Here is a 16,872-nt window from a genome sequence, read left to right on the forward strand (position 1 = left end):
ACCCCTGAAGGGGGAGCCCTGTCTGGGGCAGAATACATCTGGAAGCCAAGTAGTAAGTGTGTAAGGACTGGAACATCCGGACAGGTTACTCCAATGCAGCCTAGGGCTGCAAACTCCTGTACATAGTTTCTCTTTATCAATTAATACCTTTTGTTCCACACAAAGCCTGAATTGTCTTGATGATGCCCCAACTGCCATTACATAACAATAACCAAGAAGGATGTTAAGCTCTTGGTTGACCATCACATCAGAAACAACTCAGACAGTGCAGCTGTTCGTCATTGAACCTTCGCACCAGATTAGGTGGCCAAATCCCTAGAGTAGGATTTGAACCCACAACCTCCTAACTCAGACAGGAAAACCATCCACTGAGCCACAGTTTAGACATGATGGCAGTTGGTAGGATTAAGCATTTTTCTTGAAGAGAGTTGCTGACTCAGGCACACCATCCATTTGCAGTCAACACACTCCTTTATTACAAAACCACTTCTACAGCAGCAATTTGGAATGGATCTCAGCATTCATCTTTTCTTCCTGCATTTTTATATCCTGACAAGTTACAAACAGAGGACACCATTTGGTCTAGCTGGGTCATCCTCCCTTATGAGCTTACCCTAATGAACACCTGATCTCAGCAGAGTCTGTTACTCTATACTCCATCTACCCTCCCTAAATAACAGCACCTAAATGCTTTTCAAGTGATTCCCAGATACTTATGTTTGAACTGATTCAACATTACAGATTGACGGTTTGAAAAAATAGCATTTTGGGATTCAGCCGCCATGAGCAATTTGAATTAAGGTAGCTGTGCACTCAATGCACAAAGGCTTTGCCTAGAAGGTTCTACATTCTCTTCTTTTCCCTAATGAGCACCTAACCTGAGATGAGTGTGTTACTCTATACCTTACACTAACAGTGTGACTGTTTCCAATGACAGAACTGGGAAAAGTTCTATTGTTTAAAAAAAAATCAGTACACATCGTTTAAAGGGGCATTGTCTTCAGAGTTTAACATAATGTTTACAAACTCTTTTCTTCTGGATTAAGAAGGTTAAGAGTCTGGCATGATGATGCCATTCATAAGTGAGACAAACAATCTAATTTTGTGCAAGAAAAATGTTTGCCAAAGCATCTGTCAGCCTTGTCTTTTCAGTTTGCTGCCTTCCACTAATACGCAGGGCATAGCCCACTTATCCTTAAGACTGGAGTAATGGATTTCATTATGAAGTGATAATAATTGCACTATAGCAGGAATGCTATCCTGAGTAAGTGAAATCAATTTGTCCGCCCATTGATCAAGCAACATATTTTAACCACCTGTCTAAAGTCTAATGTGGAAAGGTTTTGAGCGCCCTTGGGAAGGGTACATCACAGATTCACCAGAATGATAAAAGGACTTAACAGTCACCTGGCAGTAAGAAAATTGAGTATTGTTTTTGGGAAAAAAAGAGACATACATCTGATGAGTACAAGACAGAAAGCTTCAACAGCATGTCTCTCATTTCAGTGATACAAAAGGACTTAAATGGTGAAATCATGAGAATGTAGTTCATAAACCTGATTTATATTCCCTTGAGATTAAAAGTTTGAGGGGGTGATCTAATCCAAGTCATTAAAATGATGAAGTTATTGAATAGAAAACATTTCCCTCTAGTGGGAAAATTCAGGACAGGAGAGCATATTCTTATACTTGGATCTAGATCATTGAGAGCAAAATCAAAAAGCACATTCTCAAAGAAGATAGCAGAAATATGGAACTTAAAGCACAAGAGGTTGTGATGTTGTATTAATTGAAACTTTCAAGACTCAAATTAATAGTTGCTAACTAGGGATATCAAGGGATATGGGCAGAATATAGGTAAGTGGAGTTGAGGTACAAATCAGACATGATCCAATTAAATGGCATGGCAGGCTTGAGTGGCCAAATAGCCTACTCCTGTATCTGTAATTGAAATACTTTTGGTACTGTTAAAGTTAATTTATTAGTCACAACTAAGGCTTACATAAACACTGCAGTTAAGTTACTATGAAATGCCCCAAGTTGTCACAGTCCAGCACCTGTTTGGGTCAATGCACCTAACCAGTACGTCTTTCAAAATGTGGGAGGAAACCAGAACACCTGAAGGAAACCCATGCAGACACGGAGACAGCACAGACAGTGACCCAAACTGGGAATCGAACCTAGCACTGGTGAAACGGCAGTGCTAACGCCTGTGCTACCGTGCTGCCCACAGTACAGTGTTTGCTGGTTTTCCAACTCTCATCATGACAATTTGTGAAATTGATTCAATAAACCTGATAATGTGTGAGAAAATAACCACATAACACAGCAGATTGTTGTCAAAACCCAACTGATTCTTGAATGTCCATCTGGAAAGGGATGCTGATTTGGCCTACATGTGACTCTAGTTCTGGGTCTTGTGTGGCCTTGCTGCCATAGCCCTTATCCAAAACCAGTAGCTCAAACTCTCTTCCCATTTTTGGTCCTGCTTCTCACAATTTCTCTGTGACTTCTACATTCAACTTCACCCAAGGAAGCAGATCAGTGACAGTCCCATATTTTCATGTAGTTCTTCCCAACCTTATTTGTTGTAGAGTACATGAAGATCTTCCCTGAGAAAGTTGGAAGTCCATAATTAGAATGGTCACAGTATGAAAAATCACCATCATGTGCAAAATAGCTTCCTCTTGTTTAGTGCTTCCTTTTGATCATTGGCTCACCACCATACAATGCCAGGCAGTGAATAACTTCAACAAGATATGGTGACATTGAACTATCATTGCTGGATCTCCACCATCAACATGCTGGAGGTCACCATTGACCAGAAACCTAACTGTACAAGTCATAGAAGTACTGTGGCTGTCAGAGGCTGGGAATTCTGCAATAAGTAACTCACCTCCTGACTCCCAAATCCTATCCATCATTGACAAAACTCACATCAGGAATGTGATGGAATACTCTCCATTTGCTAGGATGACTGCAGCTCTAACAACACACAAGAAGCTCAACACTATCCAAAGCAGCCCACTTGATTGGCACTCCATCAATGGACATTCACTCCCGCCCCCATTGCACAATGTAACTGCAGTGTATCAGTTTATAAGATGCACTCTAGCAATTCAGCAAGCTTCTGTCAAACCCATGGCCTTTGCCCCCTAGAAGAATGTGTAGCAGGTGCATAGGAATATGGAATGGGGAACCTGAAAGTTTCCTCCAAATCATGCAACATTCTGATTTGCTATATCGCCATTCCTTCACTATCATGAGGTTAAAATCCTGTAATTCCCTCGCCAAAAACACCTATATCACAGACTGCAGCGGTTGAAGAAGTATGAATGCAGTGCATCATCTAAGGTCAGGAGTGTCAATGCTGTGTTGATCTTAAGGTCAGGAGTACAAATGCAGCGTGTTACTAGTGTGTTATGTGAACTCAGAAGTGTTTTTTTATATCTGAAATCAGGAGTGTGAATGTGTTTTTTATATATCTGAATTCAGGAGTGTGAATGTGGTTTGCTATCTGAACTTGGGATTTGTTATCTGAACTCAGAAGTGTGAATGTGGTCCGTTCTTTGATTTTGGGAGTGTGAACGCTGTGTGTTCTCTCAGATTGGTAGCATTAGCATTGTGCATTCTTTGAAGCCAATAATATGCGCATTGTGCGTCCTCCTACCACAGGAGTATGATCCGTGTCTGCTCTGTGGAATTAATACTGTTAGCATTGTGAGCTTTGGAGCCTGCCTGACAATGCCTGGATCAAATTGCAAAGACCTTAAAGTTTAATGTAACCACTCTGTTTTTCAGTTCTATATCTGGCTTAGTTCATACGCAGCTCAAATAAGAGGTTGGAGACATTGTGGAACAGGTCTGCTCTGCTGCTAGAGAGATTATCTACACATTCTAAATAACTTTATAGCTTATTCTCTTGTGGAACACAGACGTTTGAACCAAATAGTGTGTGACATCATTAAGTGCAATTGACAGGAGGTGCAATGTTTTTACAATATAGATCAGTATTAGTAACTTATCTTTGAAGTGTAATGTTCTTTGCTTATTATGCTAACCTATTTCTTCTTTACCTTCCAGGTTCAGGAGTCACTGTACAGATCTCCTACATGTTGCTTAGTTTTGGCTTGATCCTTGGTACCATCAGTTGCCTGGAGCTGTGAGTGTAACCAATGTTATCTGTACTTCACATCAGTAAAGAGCTCTCCGTGAGGTGACTGAATCGTCTCAAGCCTGTAAGGATCTTGGCTCGCTGCAGACATCTCTGGTACCATCAAAAGCCAAATATAATATGAATTTGAAAGACTTATTGTATACTTCAAGAAGACAGAAGGCATCAAGGAACTTCCCCTTCTCCCTCTCTACCCACCCACCTACAAACCCTAGACCCCATAAAATACCAAGTAAATGTAACATTGGAAGTGAATCAAAGGAATTCTTTTGACTTGTTCCAATATGCCTTATATAAATACTTACACTGATCTAGGGCAGTTGCATGATTTGATCTAATGGTGCAAATTACAGTGACAAAAATACCATAGTTTAGAGTTTGAGGGAAAGAATTTAAATCACCACACATAGGTGCTCTAACAGTTAACAAAAACCAGTTAAGTGTACTAGACAATGAATGCATTGGTTGTATAAGAGTGAGTGCAAGGTGAACCTTGTCATTTACATGTGTCTGTATGCAGCACTGTTCCTCAAAGTTGATCGGAGCCATTCTCCCATGAATAAGAACATTCTTCTCAGAGAAACAGTCATAACAAATAAAATACGATTTTTATTTGCGGTTTTATGGATATCGGACCAGATTTTCCTTTTGAGAAGTGCACACTCTGGGTGTTTGACATTAACTGAGCCTTTTAGTTACCTTGCATGCTGACATTGAGATACTTTAGAGTCTCGTTTCTCAGTTTTCTTCCAATGTGGAACAATACACTATAATCAGAAAATAGAATACATACATTATATATATAAAATTAAAAATCATTACTAATTTGCTCAACTTTGTATTTAGTTTTATACTGATGTTAAAGCAAACAGTGCATTATAAATCTTCAAATGTGACGTTTCATCAAGAGGTTGTGGTCTTCCTCAATAGATAGCAGAGTAACTGCTCAGTTGCCTTGTTGCTGTTGGTGGCATCCTTCCATGTGCAAAGTAACTTGACATGTGTGCTTTTCATGAAAATCTATCCCTTTTCAAGAAGCCGGGTTCTGAATTGTCTTCTACATCCCAGCCCAGTCATTCTGACCAATATGCTCCCCAGAACGATGTCAGATTAGCCAGCTGTTTGCTGTTTGTGGGAGCTCCGAGTGCTTAAATTCCTTGTCATCCCTTTGTTGCCGACAGGACCACTGCCCTTGGAAGTAATTGATTATCGATGGAGTATTTTGAAATAATTTTGACAGGGATGATAAAAGCTGGCAAACTGCAGTGTCTTCTGAAATTTAAGGAACCTTCTGGGACTTTAATATGTTCCAAATGTTGGACCAAAAATCTTGCAGGATTGTAGAAACTTTGGATTGTTGGGGGTGGAGGCTACAGGTGGACCTTTTTAGGTTTGAAGTCACAGTCATGTATTTGATGTGTGAAATATTTAGTTGGTGACTTGCTCCAATTTTACTGGTTAAATCCTTTTTCAAATTATAACTCAGCCAATCTGTTTGGTTGCTTTCGTAGATCATAGCTAGAATCCCAACAGTGCAGAATGGGCCATTTGGCCCATAGAGGAAGCAACAACTCTCTGAGAGAGTATCTTACCCAAGCCCTCTCCCCATCCTATCCTATAGCCCATTGCATTTAGCATGGTTGATCCATTTAACCTACATAGCTTGAGATGCTAAAGATCAATTTAACATGGCCAATCCACCTAACTCACACATCACTGGACTGTGGGAGGAAACCAGAGCACTTGGAGAAAATGCACACAGACACAGGGAGAATGTGCATACCTCACAAAGACAGACATCCAAGGCCAGAATTGAACCCGAGTCCCTGGCGCTGTGACGCAGCAGTGTTAACCACTGTGCAATCATGCCAACCCTTCTCACTTTTTGTTTGATATTATTACGTGCTGCAGTTTCTCTTCAATCAACTTCCCTTGTATAATTTTACCTGTATCTTCCCTCCTGTATTATGGCATCTGCCAGAAATGCTGCAAATGCTCCTTCCTTGGGTCCAATCGCTCCTGAGAAATCTCTACAAGAGTGCAGAAGTATGTAGAATGTCACCAGTAAAGACTGATAACTTTAAATTTGAACTTCCAATTACTAACCGAAGTGATGACATCAGAGTTCTCATTTTAAACTTTTTACTGTTACAAACAGACTAAAAGCATTATTAACTAAACACTGTTTTTTGTAAGCAACTTATACTCTAACTTCCAGAATACAACTTTTGCCTTTTATTCTTAACATAAATAAAAACCAAGTTCCTATATTTGATACTGTCCTTCAAGTAGGCATTTGATTTTTCCAGACTCAGTCCAATGTAATTCTTAGCTCACGAGGGTTTATTTCTGTTCCTTTCCTTCACTAGTCTGCTAACTTTTAAACCCAGAACTGTCTTTTACGGTGAGGGTTTTTCTGGAAATTCTCCTTCCAGTACAAACTAGGTAGATCTTCTAGCCTTATTATAAATCCTGACAAATTTGGTCTTTTCAGTCTGAGTGGAAGCTCTCACCTGGATTCCTGAATTATAAAGACTTCTGGTCCCTGATTGCTTCCTCTCTCTACTATATTGGCAGACAAACTTGCATATGAGTTTCAGAATATTTTTTATGAAAGCCCATAGTCTGATCTCACAGTGGTTTCTGAAGGTCCTTCTCTCCCTCTCTCAAAGCCCATCTCAGTAGCAATGTGAATCACTTGACTCTTGTATCCAGGCCCAGAACATTGATTCACTATATTTGAAACTCAAACCCTATTTTTTCTTGGTACTAAATGGACAGTTTGAAGCATACCTGTTTACAACCTGACATTCCCAACATTTTCCTGGGTCTTTAAAGATAGTAAACTGTAAATAAGAGGCTTCTTTCATTGTTGCCAAAAGTGAAAACTTTACACCTTCTTTCCAGCAAAGAAATCTGGTCTTCCCTTTAATAGATACGTCACTCTGGCCTGTTGTTAGGCAGACTTCAGAACAGGTGACATTGCCCCCTTCATTTTATCCTAAATTAAAGGTGCAGTCCCAGAAAAATAACATAATCTTATAAACCTTACATTTGTAACAGGATATTTTCACACAGTTTCTTTTAGACTCTTGGCAGCAAAGAACAAATTCAGTCAGGAACTCACAATTCTCCATTTTTAGATAGTGGCTCTTAAATAGGAGTGTCCAAACTATTTCCCTTATTTGGCTACTGAATTAAGTGCCACAAAGCCCCTTGATCCACTTAACAACAAATGCAAGTCTTCTGCATATATCTCTGCTCCTTTAACAAATTTTATAGAATAATTCCACACAGAAGAAGATATTTGACCTATCGTGTATGCACAGGCTCTTTAAAGAGCTATCCAATTGATCCTAATCCTCTTCTCTTTCACCTTGGCCCTGAAGATTACTCTTTCCGATTATAGATCCAACTTTCCTTTGAAAGTTACCATTGAATCTGTTTCCACCACTCTCTCAGGCAGTGCAATGCACATCATAACAACTTACTACATTAATAAAAAAGATTTCTTGTCTCCCCTGTGTAAGTTTTTGCCAATTATCTTATTGTGTACTGGGTGAGGTAGTTTGAGGATTAATGCATCCTCTATATCAAATTTTCACCCTTATTTCTCAGGGTAAAGGGAAATAAAAAGTCTATGCTTCATGTGAAGTGAAGCAGTACAAACCAACTATTCCTTCCTGATAAATAGTCCAGGATATGGGGCTGACTAACGATTAGAATTCTAATCTCTCTTGTGGGGATTGTTTCTTTTGATGAATATAACTACCAAAAAATTATGGGAAGATCTCAGTGATACTGTAAGTGTGTTTTCCACTAGAAATACCAATCAACGCAAACTTCCCACATTTGGGTTACATTGTAACTGGGAGAATTAATTCACAATTGGTTGAATAAGACATCTTTCTCCAATAAATTATGGAAAAAGTAAAATGTCTTTGCAAAGTCATGTTGCACACAAGTGATAGGAAACAACCTGATTTAAACTGCAAAGGAGACCACAAATACTTTCAAAGGCACTTAGGATTGTCTAATCAGGTTGATTTGGGAACTACAGCATTCACCCTGAGAAACGCAAAGTGCAAAAAGATCTGAATGCCAGCATGTTCATAATGAAACTTTGCTGTTTATACACATACATAAAACTGCGATTATGTCAAGCACCTATAGTCTAACACAACATACAAATGGTGTAGAAAGTGCTGCAGCAGCTGCCAAAATGCCTGAAAATAGCTATCGCTTTTGTTTTGACTGTCTATAGTGTTACATGTTGGTGCTGTGCGAGGAATATAAAGTCCATTTATGATTCACTTGTCAATTAAGGTTGAATGTGTGACTGTTACAGATAATGCAAATGGTGTTGAATCATCGGATTAAAATATTAGTGCAATGTCATGCTTTAAAACAGAGTAATAGCTTTTGAATGAAACTTAGCACAATCTTGCTAGATGGGGTTAGATTTCTCTCTTAGATTTCATGCTGTCTCCAAGCTTCGTCAGTAATAAAGGGTGCAGAAAGTGGCCCTGCAATATGTTATATGTGATTTCAATAGTTTTACTATCAATGAATTATTTTGCACTGTCATTTTTAATATAAATTAAATGAGTTATGCTGATTTCAGTTACTCCATAGATCTGTCTACTTTGATTTACTTTCTAAAGGCTCGTTCATCAGATTGGATGTTTGTGCACCTTCGCTCCAGTTGTGTTTTTTGATTGAATTCATTTGTTACGACTGATCTCTGGACACACAAATAAATCAAAAAGGGTTTCCTCAAAAGTTACATTTTTCCCTGTTGATTTTCTGGTCATTTTTGATAGTCGATTGTGAAGGAATTGTGCCTCATGTTTACATTACAGATTATTGACCTATTTTTCTTTCCCCTATTTCTTTGTTGGATTAAATTGGCAAAGCTCACAATGTAAAATGCCTTCCAGTTACCTGATAGGATACTAACGTAGCGCATTCATCTGAAATACTTCTGTCAACTGATTTAGCAGACATGCTAACCCTTTCAAATACAAATGTGTTACGTGTATGTACACTGTTATTCCAATGCCATGCTAAATTGCCCCACAGGGGAATTATAGGTGAACCTGTTAAAGTGTCCTTAGGTTGTTACCCACAGGTTTATGCCTTTGCTAAATTAACGGATGTATCTGTTAAGTGTTGAGGCGAAGTCATCCCACAACCTACTTCCAAGACTATTATTGTTGAGACTTCTTCCCCAAGTCTTTACACGGTACTGGACTTTACCCGATGCAGCTCCCAAAATGCACAAATGTCTCCAACTGTTAAAATCAAAGATATTCAGACCAAAATTGATTATGTAACATTGTGCATGGGATTATGCTGCAAAGCAAAAAAAAAGTTCTTTTTACACCCTCTTTTATTCAACTGATTGCTACAGTTCTTCTAATAACCAGGGAGCACAGACTGCCTTTTTGTTACCAACTGATGTACAGTTTTTTTTGGGATCATTAATTCATACAGGTATTGTAGATTAAATAAACATTAGCGCTCTGCTGATTTCTCATACCTGTTCTGGTATCAACGAACTGCTGGTACTGGTGTGTAACCGCTTTCTCAATTAAAGTTTATATAGACAGAAAACACTGGCTACTGTTTTTCTGAATTTTGCGGCTCAATTGGCCAAACTTTCTGGTTTAATGTCTTTCTGGCTTTTCAACAGTCATCCTTCTTGTGAGATTTTGGGTGTGAAATGATGGTGGTTTCATGTGTATAGAGGAATCAAGGGAATGCACAGAGAGTGCGAACGGCAAACCGAAATCCAGGTCTCCAACAGCACTTGAATTCTCAATGACTATTCTTAACAATGACTATCAGAAACAGTCAAAAGCATGAACCTCCATTCTAATGGCCTTCCATCAAAGGGGTCCCATGGACTGTGGGTCTTGAGCACAGGATCACTAATTCGTAACACAGAAACAGTTGGAGACAATCTATACAAATACTGGGAGATATCTCTTCAGCTTCACACATCAATTAAATTATGGATAATCGAGAGTTGCTGTAACTTTATTCTTGCTGCTTATGCTTCCCAAGATGGGCGGAGCATTCCGTTGGCCACAGCCAGCAAAACATGGCAGATTAGGGGTAAGAGCAGTTGTAATTAATCCATAGAATGGAATCCCTGCAGTGCAGGTGGAGGCCATTTGGCCCATCAAGTCTGCAGTAACTCTTCAAAAGAACATCTTACCCAGGCCCTCCTCCACAGCCCTAACCCTGTAACCCCGCGCAGTGTGGCACGGTGACATAGTGGTTAGCACTGCTGCCTCACAGCTCCAAAGACCTGGGTACGATTCCCGGCTTGTGTCATTATCTGTGCAGTCTGCACATTGTCCCCATGTTGGTGAGGGTTTCCTCCAGGTGTTCTGGTTTCCTCCCACAGCCCAAAAGACATGCTAATTAGGCGCATTGGGCATACTAAATTCTCCTTCGGTGTATGCGAACAGGTGCTGGAGTGTGGCAACCAGGGGATTTTCACAATAACTTCATTGCAGCATTAATGTAAGCCTAAACGCATTTACCATGGCTAATCCTCCTAACCTGCATGTCTTTGGAAGCTGGAGTACCAGGAGGAAGTTCATGCAGACACAGGGAAAACATGCAAACTTCACACAGACAATCACCCAAGCTGGGAATCAAACCCGAGTCTCTAGTGCTGTGAGGCAGCGGTGCTAACCAATTTGCTATCATACCAAGACGCAAGTAGACAGTGGTGACTTTATGAGGAGAATTAAGAAACAGAAAAGGATCTGTAATGGGAGCTGCTTTTAGGGTGTTGAGTAACAGAGGTGCTATATTGTCAGAAATTCATCTTTTCAGATGCAATATTACATCAAGGATTTTGCCATCTATTCTCATGAATAAGAAATATCCCGTGAGATTATTCAGAGACTAGCAGAGAACGCCTCTGGCATCCAGACCCATTTTCATCCTTCACTGGACAGCACCATAAACAGATAAAACTGTCAGTCATCTTATTTAAAATCTGTGCACAAACCCTCTCCTGATTTTGTCAACATTATAGCAGTGACCACATATCAGAAATAATTCCTTGGCTATGAAGCATTTTGGAACATGAGGACATTAACAGTGATATTTTAAATACAAAATTATTTTGGTTTTCTGCCAATGTCTGAATAAAGTGTGAAAGTAAAATAATTGACAAATGACAAATAAATCGACTTGCCAAAGAGCCTCAGCTCAGTGTAAAAGATCAATATACCTTAGCTAGAATCGTTTGAGGGCCTGTTTACAAACTGGTAAGCGTGAAAGCATTTCAGATGGTAAGCGATGATTAAGCATGGTGAACAAAGATTATTTCTGAAGCACATCCAAAGGCTGGCTTTTGACCCACCTGATACCACACGAAGCTTAACTCAGCAATCGCGGAATATGAGTTGTTGTCATGGTAACTGATTGGATTGAATCTGAGTTACTGCAGCTGCCCCCACAAGGAATTTGCTGAAGGGTCAGTTATGTCTTCTTTAGATATTAATCAAATGAACTCAAATGAACATCTGAGAATTGGATATAGAATGCAATTCAGTAAGTAAGTAACCAATCTTCATTGCTAACCTTCTATGTCATGATTTGTTCTGTGTGGTGCTTGCACATTCTCCCCATGTCTGCATGGGTCATCTGGGTGCTCCGATTTTCTCCCACAGTCCAAAGATGTGCCAGTTAGGTGGATCGGCCATGATAAATTTACCCGAGTGTCAGGTGGACCAGCTGGGTTAAACGAATAATTGGATTGGCCATACTAGTACTATTTGAAGTAAAATAGCTTTAAAACAAGGCTGGCTATTGAGTAAAGAGGAAGGAATATTGCCAGAGTATGGGTCTAATAAAAACTGTTGCATGATTTTTAAAAAGCAGAAGTATCCCTGTCTCACTCCATTTAAAATGTCTTCCTGCAATATGGTACGGGCTCTATGAACTGAATGGTTTTTGTCACGCTAGTTACAGTATTGATCAAATATTGAATGATGCTTGATGGTTGCTAGGGTTAACTTGTGAATGGCTTCCAACCCCAATTAAAATGTAAATTTAATTCCCAGTGATTCTGTTTTTGTACTTAGGTTTAATGTTACCATTTCAAGGAATTCTTGCCTATGCCCCTTTTCTTCTGAGTCAAGAGTATTATTTTATCCATGCTTTCCTCTGCTCTGCCAATATAGGAATGCCCTGCAAAGTAGAATTCCCTCCCAGAGCAGTTTGAAGCTCCAGGCCTGGCTGGAGAAGTCATTAGGCTTCTTTCTCCAGGCAGAAGCTGGAGGATTCAATCACTACTCTCCAACCTGAGTGGAGAATGCAGGCTGACACTTGGGGGTGAAGCACCGTGGGGTGTACATTGTTGCAGGAGGCATTTTTCAAATGAATCAGATAGAATCAATCTGTACAGTGCAGGAGGCCATTCAGCCCATTGAGTCTACACTGACAACAATCCTACCCAGGCTCTATCCACGAAACTCCACTTTTACCCTGCTGATCCCTCGAATATACACATCCTGGGACACTAAGGGGCAATTTAGCATGGCCAGTCAACCTAATCTGCGCATCTTTGGACTGTGGGAGGAAATCGGAGCATCCAGAGGAAACCCACGCAGATAGAGGGAGAACGTGCAAACACCAGACGGACACTGAACCAAGTTGGGAATCGATCCCAGATTCCAGAAACTGTGAGGCAGCAGTGCTAACTGCAGTGTAGTAGGACACTATTCAGCCCATCAAGTCTACACTGACTCTCCAATAGAGCGTCTATGCCCAGAGGTCAGAGTAGGACTGGAACATATGGATCTAATTATGCCTGTCTCTTTATGGGGTGGAGCATTCCTTGTTCCAGTCCTTGACAATTCTGTCTCCATCTCTGGTGATAGACGGTCGACAAGTCCAAACACATAGTTCCCTCAGTCCCCATGTCAGCATTCTACAGAGACCATTCCCTCTGGCATATCCTGGTCCACGCCTCCATCGTACCCAACACTTAACCCACTGCCAATGGTACTTTACAAAGCGATTGCAGAAGGTGCAACACCTGCCCCTTTGCCTCTTGCCTGCTCACCATCCCAGGCCACAAAAACTCCTTTTATATGGAGCAGCGCTTCACATGCACCTCCTTCAATTTGGTCTATTGCTTTCGCAGAGCCCAATACGATCTACTCTAGAGAGACCAAACTCAGACTGGATAACCAGTTTGCTGAACACCTTTGGTTCATCCACAAGCGTGTCCCAGACTTTCTTGTTGCTTGCCATTTTATCACATGCTCTCATGTCTGTTCTTGGCCTGTTGCAATGTTCCAGTGAAGCCCAATGTAAACAAGAGAAACAGCACCTCATCTTCCAATTTGGCACATTACAGCCTTCTGGACTGAACATTGAGTTCAAGAACTTCAGACCATGAACTCTCTCCTCCACCTTCACCCCATTTCCATCATTTTATTTTCTAATCTAATTTAATTTCTTTCATTGTTTCAATTTTGTATTTTTTAAATCTCACTTTCCATTTTTCTTCCGTTCCCACTGTCTCCCCTTCCCCCCTCCCCACTTGGGCCATCTGTTACATGTTTCAGGTGTCCTGGCACACTGCTCACCCTTGTTCTGCCATTAACACTGATTCTGATCTCTTCATGTGCCACTATCAGCATCATTCCTAGCCATGATCACCATCATTTACATTCCCTTTCTCTATTTGTATATGACATTAACCTATCCCATCTCCACAAACTTCTGGCCCTCTAAGCAGCTCTCACAGTTTCCACCCCACTCCCCTCCATCCACCTCCCCCCGCCCAACCCCTGCTCCCCACACCCACCCCACCACCGTAGTATATATATCATTCTCTGTTTTCTTCAGATCTGATGAAGGATCATCTAGACTCAAAACATTGGCTCTATTCTCTCTTCACAGATGCTGTCAGATCTGCCGAAATTTTCCAACATTTTCTGTTTTTGTTTCAGATTCCAGCATCTGCGAGAATTTGCTTTTACTGGAGACATGACGATGTGTTATCATTGTAGGTGCAGATGTCGTACCCACCTCAATCCAAAATCAATCATTGATCTAACAATGAACCGCGTCTCACTCTCCATTCCAAAGGTCGCTGCCAATTCCACTGATGCATGCACTGACTTCTGCTGTAAACATCGGAGCATGCATCCTGCCACAATTTGTCAATCAAACCAGATTGGGTTTTCAGAGCTTTCATGCAAATTTGACTTTTTTGTTTCTGCAGTTGTCTTTTGGAAAGTGACCTGAATAATGTCAGAATCGCAACAGAATCTGATTTTCATGGGTGTTAGTGGATGACAGGTGAACTGAATTTGTCCTTCCTTGTGACATGTAACTCAAAAGAGAAAATTCCTTGGATTCTTTCCTTTTGCCTTTCTCAAAGTCCAGGTTGTTAAAATGCTGTGTATCTCCACTGCTCTGTATCTCCACCTGACTGACTCTGAGAAAGTTATCATCTGGCTGTGACTTCAAGGTTGAGCCCCATCTCCAGCTGACGGATCTGAAGCTTGCTATAATTTCATCTCTTCACTCACTCTCTTTGAATGGTAAACCAAGCACAGATGCAATTGCGAAAACAATTGTTGCACACCTACATTTTCAACAAATGGCACAGTGGTTAGCACTACTGCCTCTCAGTGTCAGGGACCCAGGTTCAATTTCAGCCTCGGGTCACTATCTGTATGGAGTTTGCACATTCTCCTGTGTCTCCATGGGTTTCCTCCAGATGCTTTGGTTTCCTCCCACAGTCCAAAAATGTGTGGGTTAGGTTGATTGGCCATGCTAAATTGGCCCTAGTGTCAGGGGAACTAACGGAGTAAATGTGCAGGGTTACAGGGATAGGGCCTGGGTGGGAATGTGGTCAGTGTAGACTTTATGGGCTGTCGGGATTGTACAAAATCATTTTGGATTATTATAAAAATAACTTGTGATATCTGTAACTCATGGTTTGCTGGCCACACACTCTTGATCCAAGTTTCAGTTCTGTTAACTTTTGTGATATAATTATGACTGCTGTCTCTTCCATTCACACAAACGGGAAAGCTCCCTTACAAAGCAAAATAGCAGAAAGATTACGATCAGAAACAGTGGTTGACTTTAATCAGTGAGGGACTAGAAGGGAGACAAATTTGATTGGATTTTCCATTAGGGCAAGGGTTATAGCTACATACAAGAAGATACAAGGCTGATCAAATTTTTCCACTGGGATTACAAGTTGTCGGTATTAACCCATCATAGTTGGAAGCTGAGACTGAAGCTGAACTGAGACAATCAATCAGGTCAGATAAATTAAAGAATCGTAATCTCCTTGTAACAGCTTATCTTCTCCGCCTTTGATTCTTCCCTCCATTTAAATGGGTGCACTATCATGTAGGAACACAGGAATATGGAAGACTGTGCAATTAGATCAGTGATGGGCAATCTGCAACCCGGGAGCCAGATGCGGCCCATCAGTGGATCGTGAGACATTTTGTTGACTGTTGCCTCCGCGCAGAGTTTTCACATTCCCCTTGTTCCCATTTGTGTTGTTCTTTCCTATTAGTATGACTGAAGTGATATGCACGTAAAGCAAAGTGAAGTGAGCTGCATGCTAGCTGTATACAACACTGACTGTGTGAGTCATGTGCTCCCAAGCAAACATGAATATTTCTTTTGTTTTTATTATTTGAAGTTGATGACAGTTCTGTTAATATAAGGATGATTAAGCATATTCTATTACTCGTTATGAAATATTCGGCATGTATTAAATGTATTCAATCTAATTCAAGAGTCATAGCTAGTGAACAAGCCTGATTACCATCTTGCAGCCTACTGAGATGAAGGAGGCCAGTCATGCAGCTCACTCACTAGCCTTGGTTTAAAGTTTATTTATTAGTGTCATAAGTAGGCTTACATTAACACTGCAATGAAGTTACTGTGAAAATCCCCTAGGGCTGCTCATGTGTCCCACTCACTAGCCTATGTTGCCCATCACTGCATTAAACCATCATTAATCTGTATCTCAATTCCATTTACTAGTCTTTGATGTATAGCCATCACTCCCCCATAACCTAACAAAAATCTGTTTGTTTTGGAAGTAGTAATTAACCCACAATCCACAAAAAGTAACTCCTTAAAAGCTTAACTCTGATTAAAAGATTAAGCCTCCTTTTTCTGGATTGCCCGCCAACGAATTCTAATCTCCCTACATCTACCCTCTTTACTTTTAAACACCTTTACTAAGTCACCCCTCAACTTTCCAAACACTGTAAAATAGTTTTTTGCAACCTGTCCTCAGTTTAACCCTTTCAACTCTATTATCATTCTGGTCTTGTGGAGACTTTATATAAGCCTGAGTTGAATTCCCTGGAATGTACGAGGTTAAGAAGTGATTCGATTGCTTGTAATGACTCAGGAAGCCTGACTGGAAAAGAACATGGTTTATTGCAGAATGCAAAATAAAACCACTACCATGGTGTCCACACATTAGCCCATGCCTGGGACTGAAGTTCAGCAGGCCCAGCCCTGGGGAGTTATCACAATGCTGTTTTAGAATTTTAAAAGGAATAGATAGAGTAGATAGAGAGCCTCAGACAGGAGGGCATAACCTTAAAATCAGAGCCAGCCTTTTCTGAAGAGAATTTAGAAAATACTTCTCAATACAAAGAGTAGGAGAAGTG

General features: G+C 40.5%; 1 protein-coding gene across 4 annotated transcripts in view; it reads left to right on the forward strand.

The window, feature by feature from the left end:
- Nucleotides 1–9,778, forward strand: part of cntn1b (contactin 1b) — a 683,679-nt gene extending 673,901 nt beyond the window's left edge. For all 4 annotated transcript variants that reach the window (XM_080190723.1, XM_080190722.1, XM_080190724.1 and 1 more), the window contains one exon: nucleotides 4,084–9,778. In XM_080190723.1, the coding sequence (XP_080046849.1) occupies nucleotides 4,084–4,166 (83 nt within the window). In that variant the 3' untranslated portion in view covers nucleotides 4,167–9,778. The remainder of the gene's footprint in view (nucleotides 1–4,083) is intronic.
- Nucleotides 9,779–16,872: the final 7,094 nt, after the last annotated feature.

Source organism: Carcharhinus amblyrhynchos, chromosome 6, assembly GCF_965287045.1.
Source record: "Carcharhinus amblyrhynchos chromosome 6, sCarAmb.v2.hapA, whole genome shotgun sequence".
Lineage (NCBI taxonomy): Eukaryota > Metazoa > Chordata > Chondrichthyes > Carcharhiniformes > Carcharhinidae > Carcharhinus > Carcharhinus amblyrhynchos.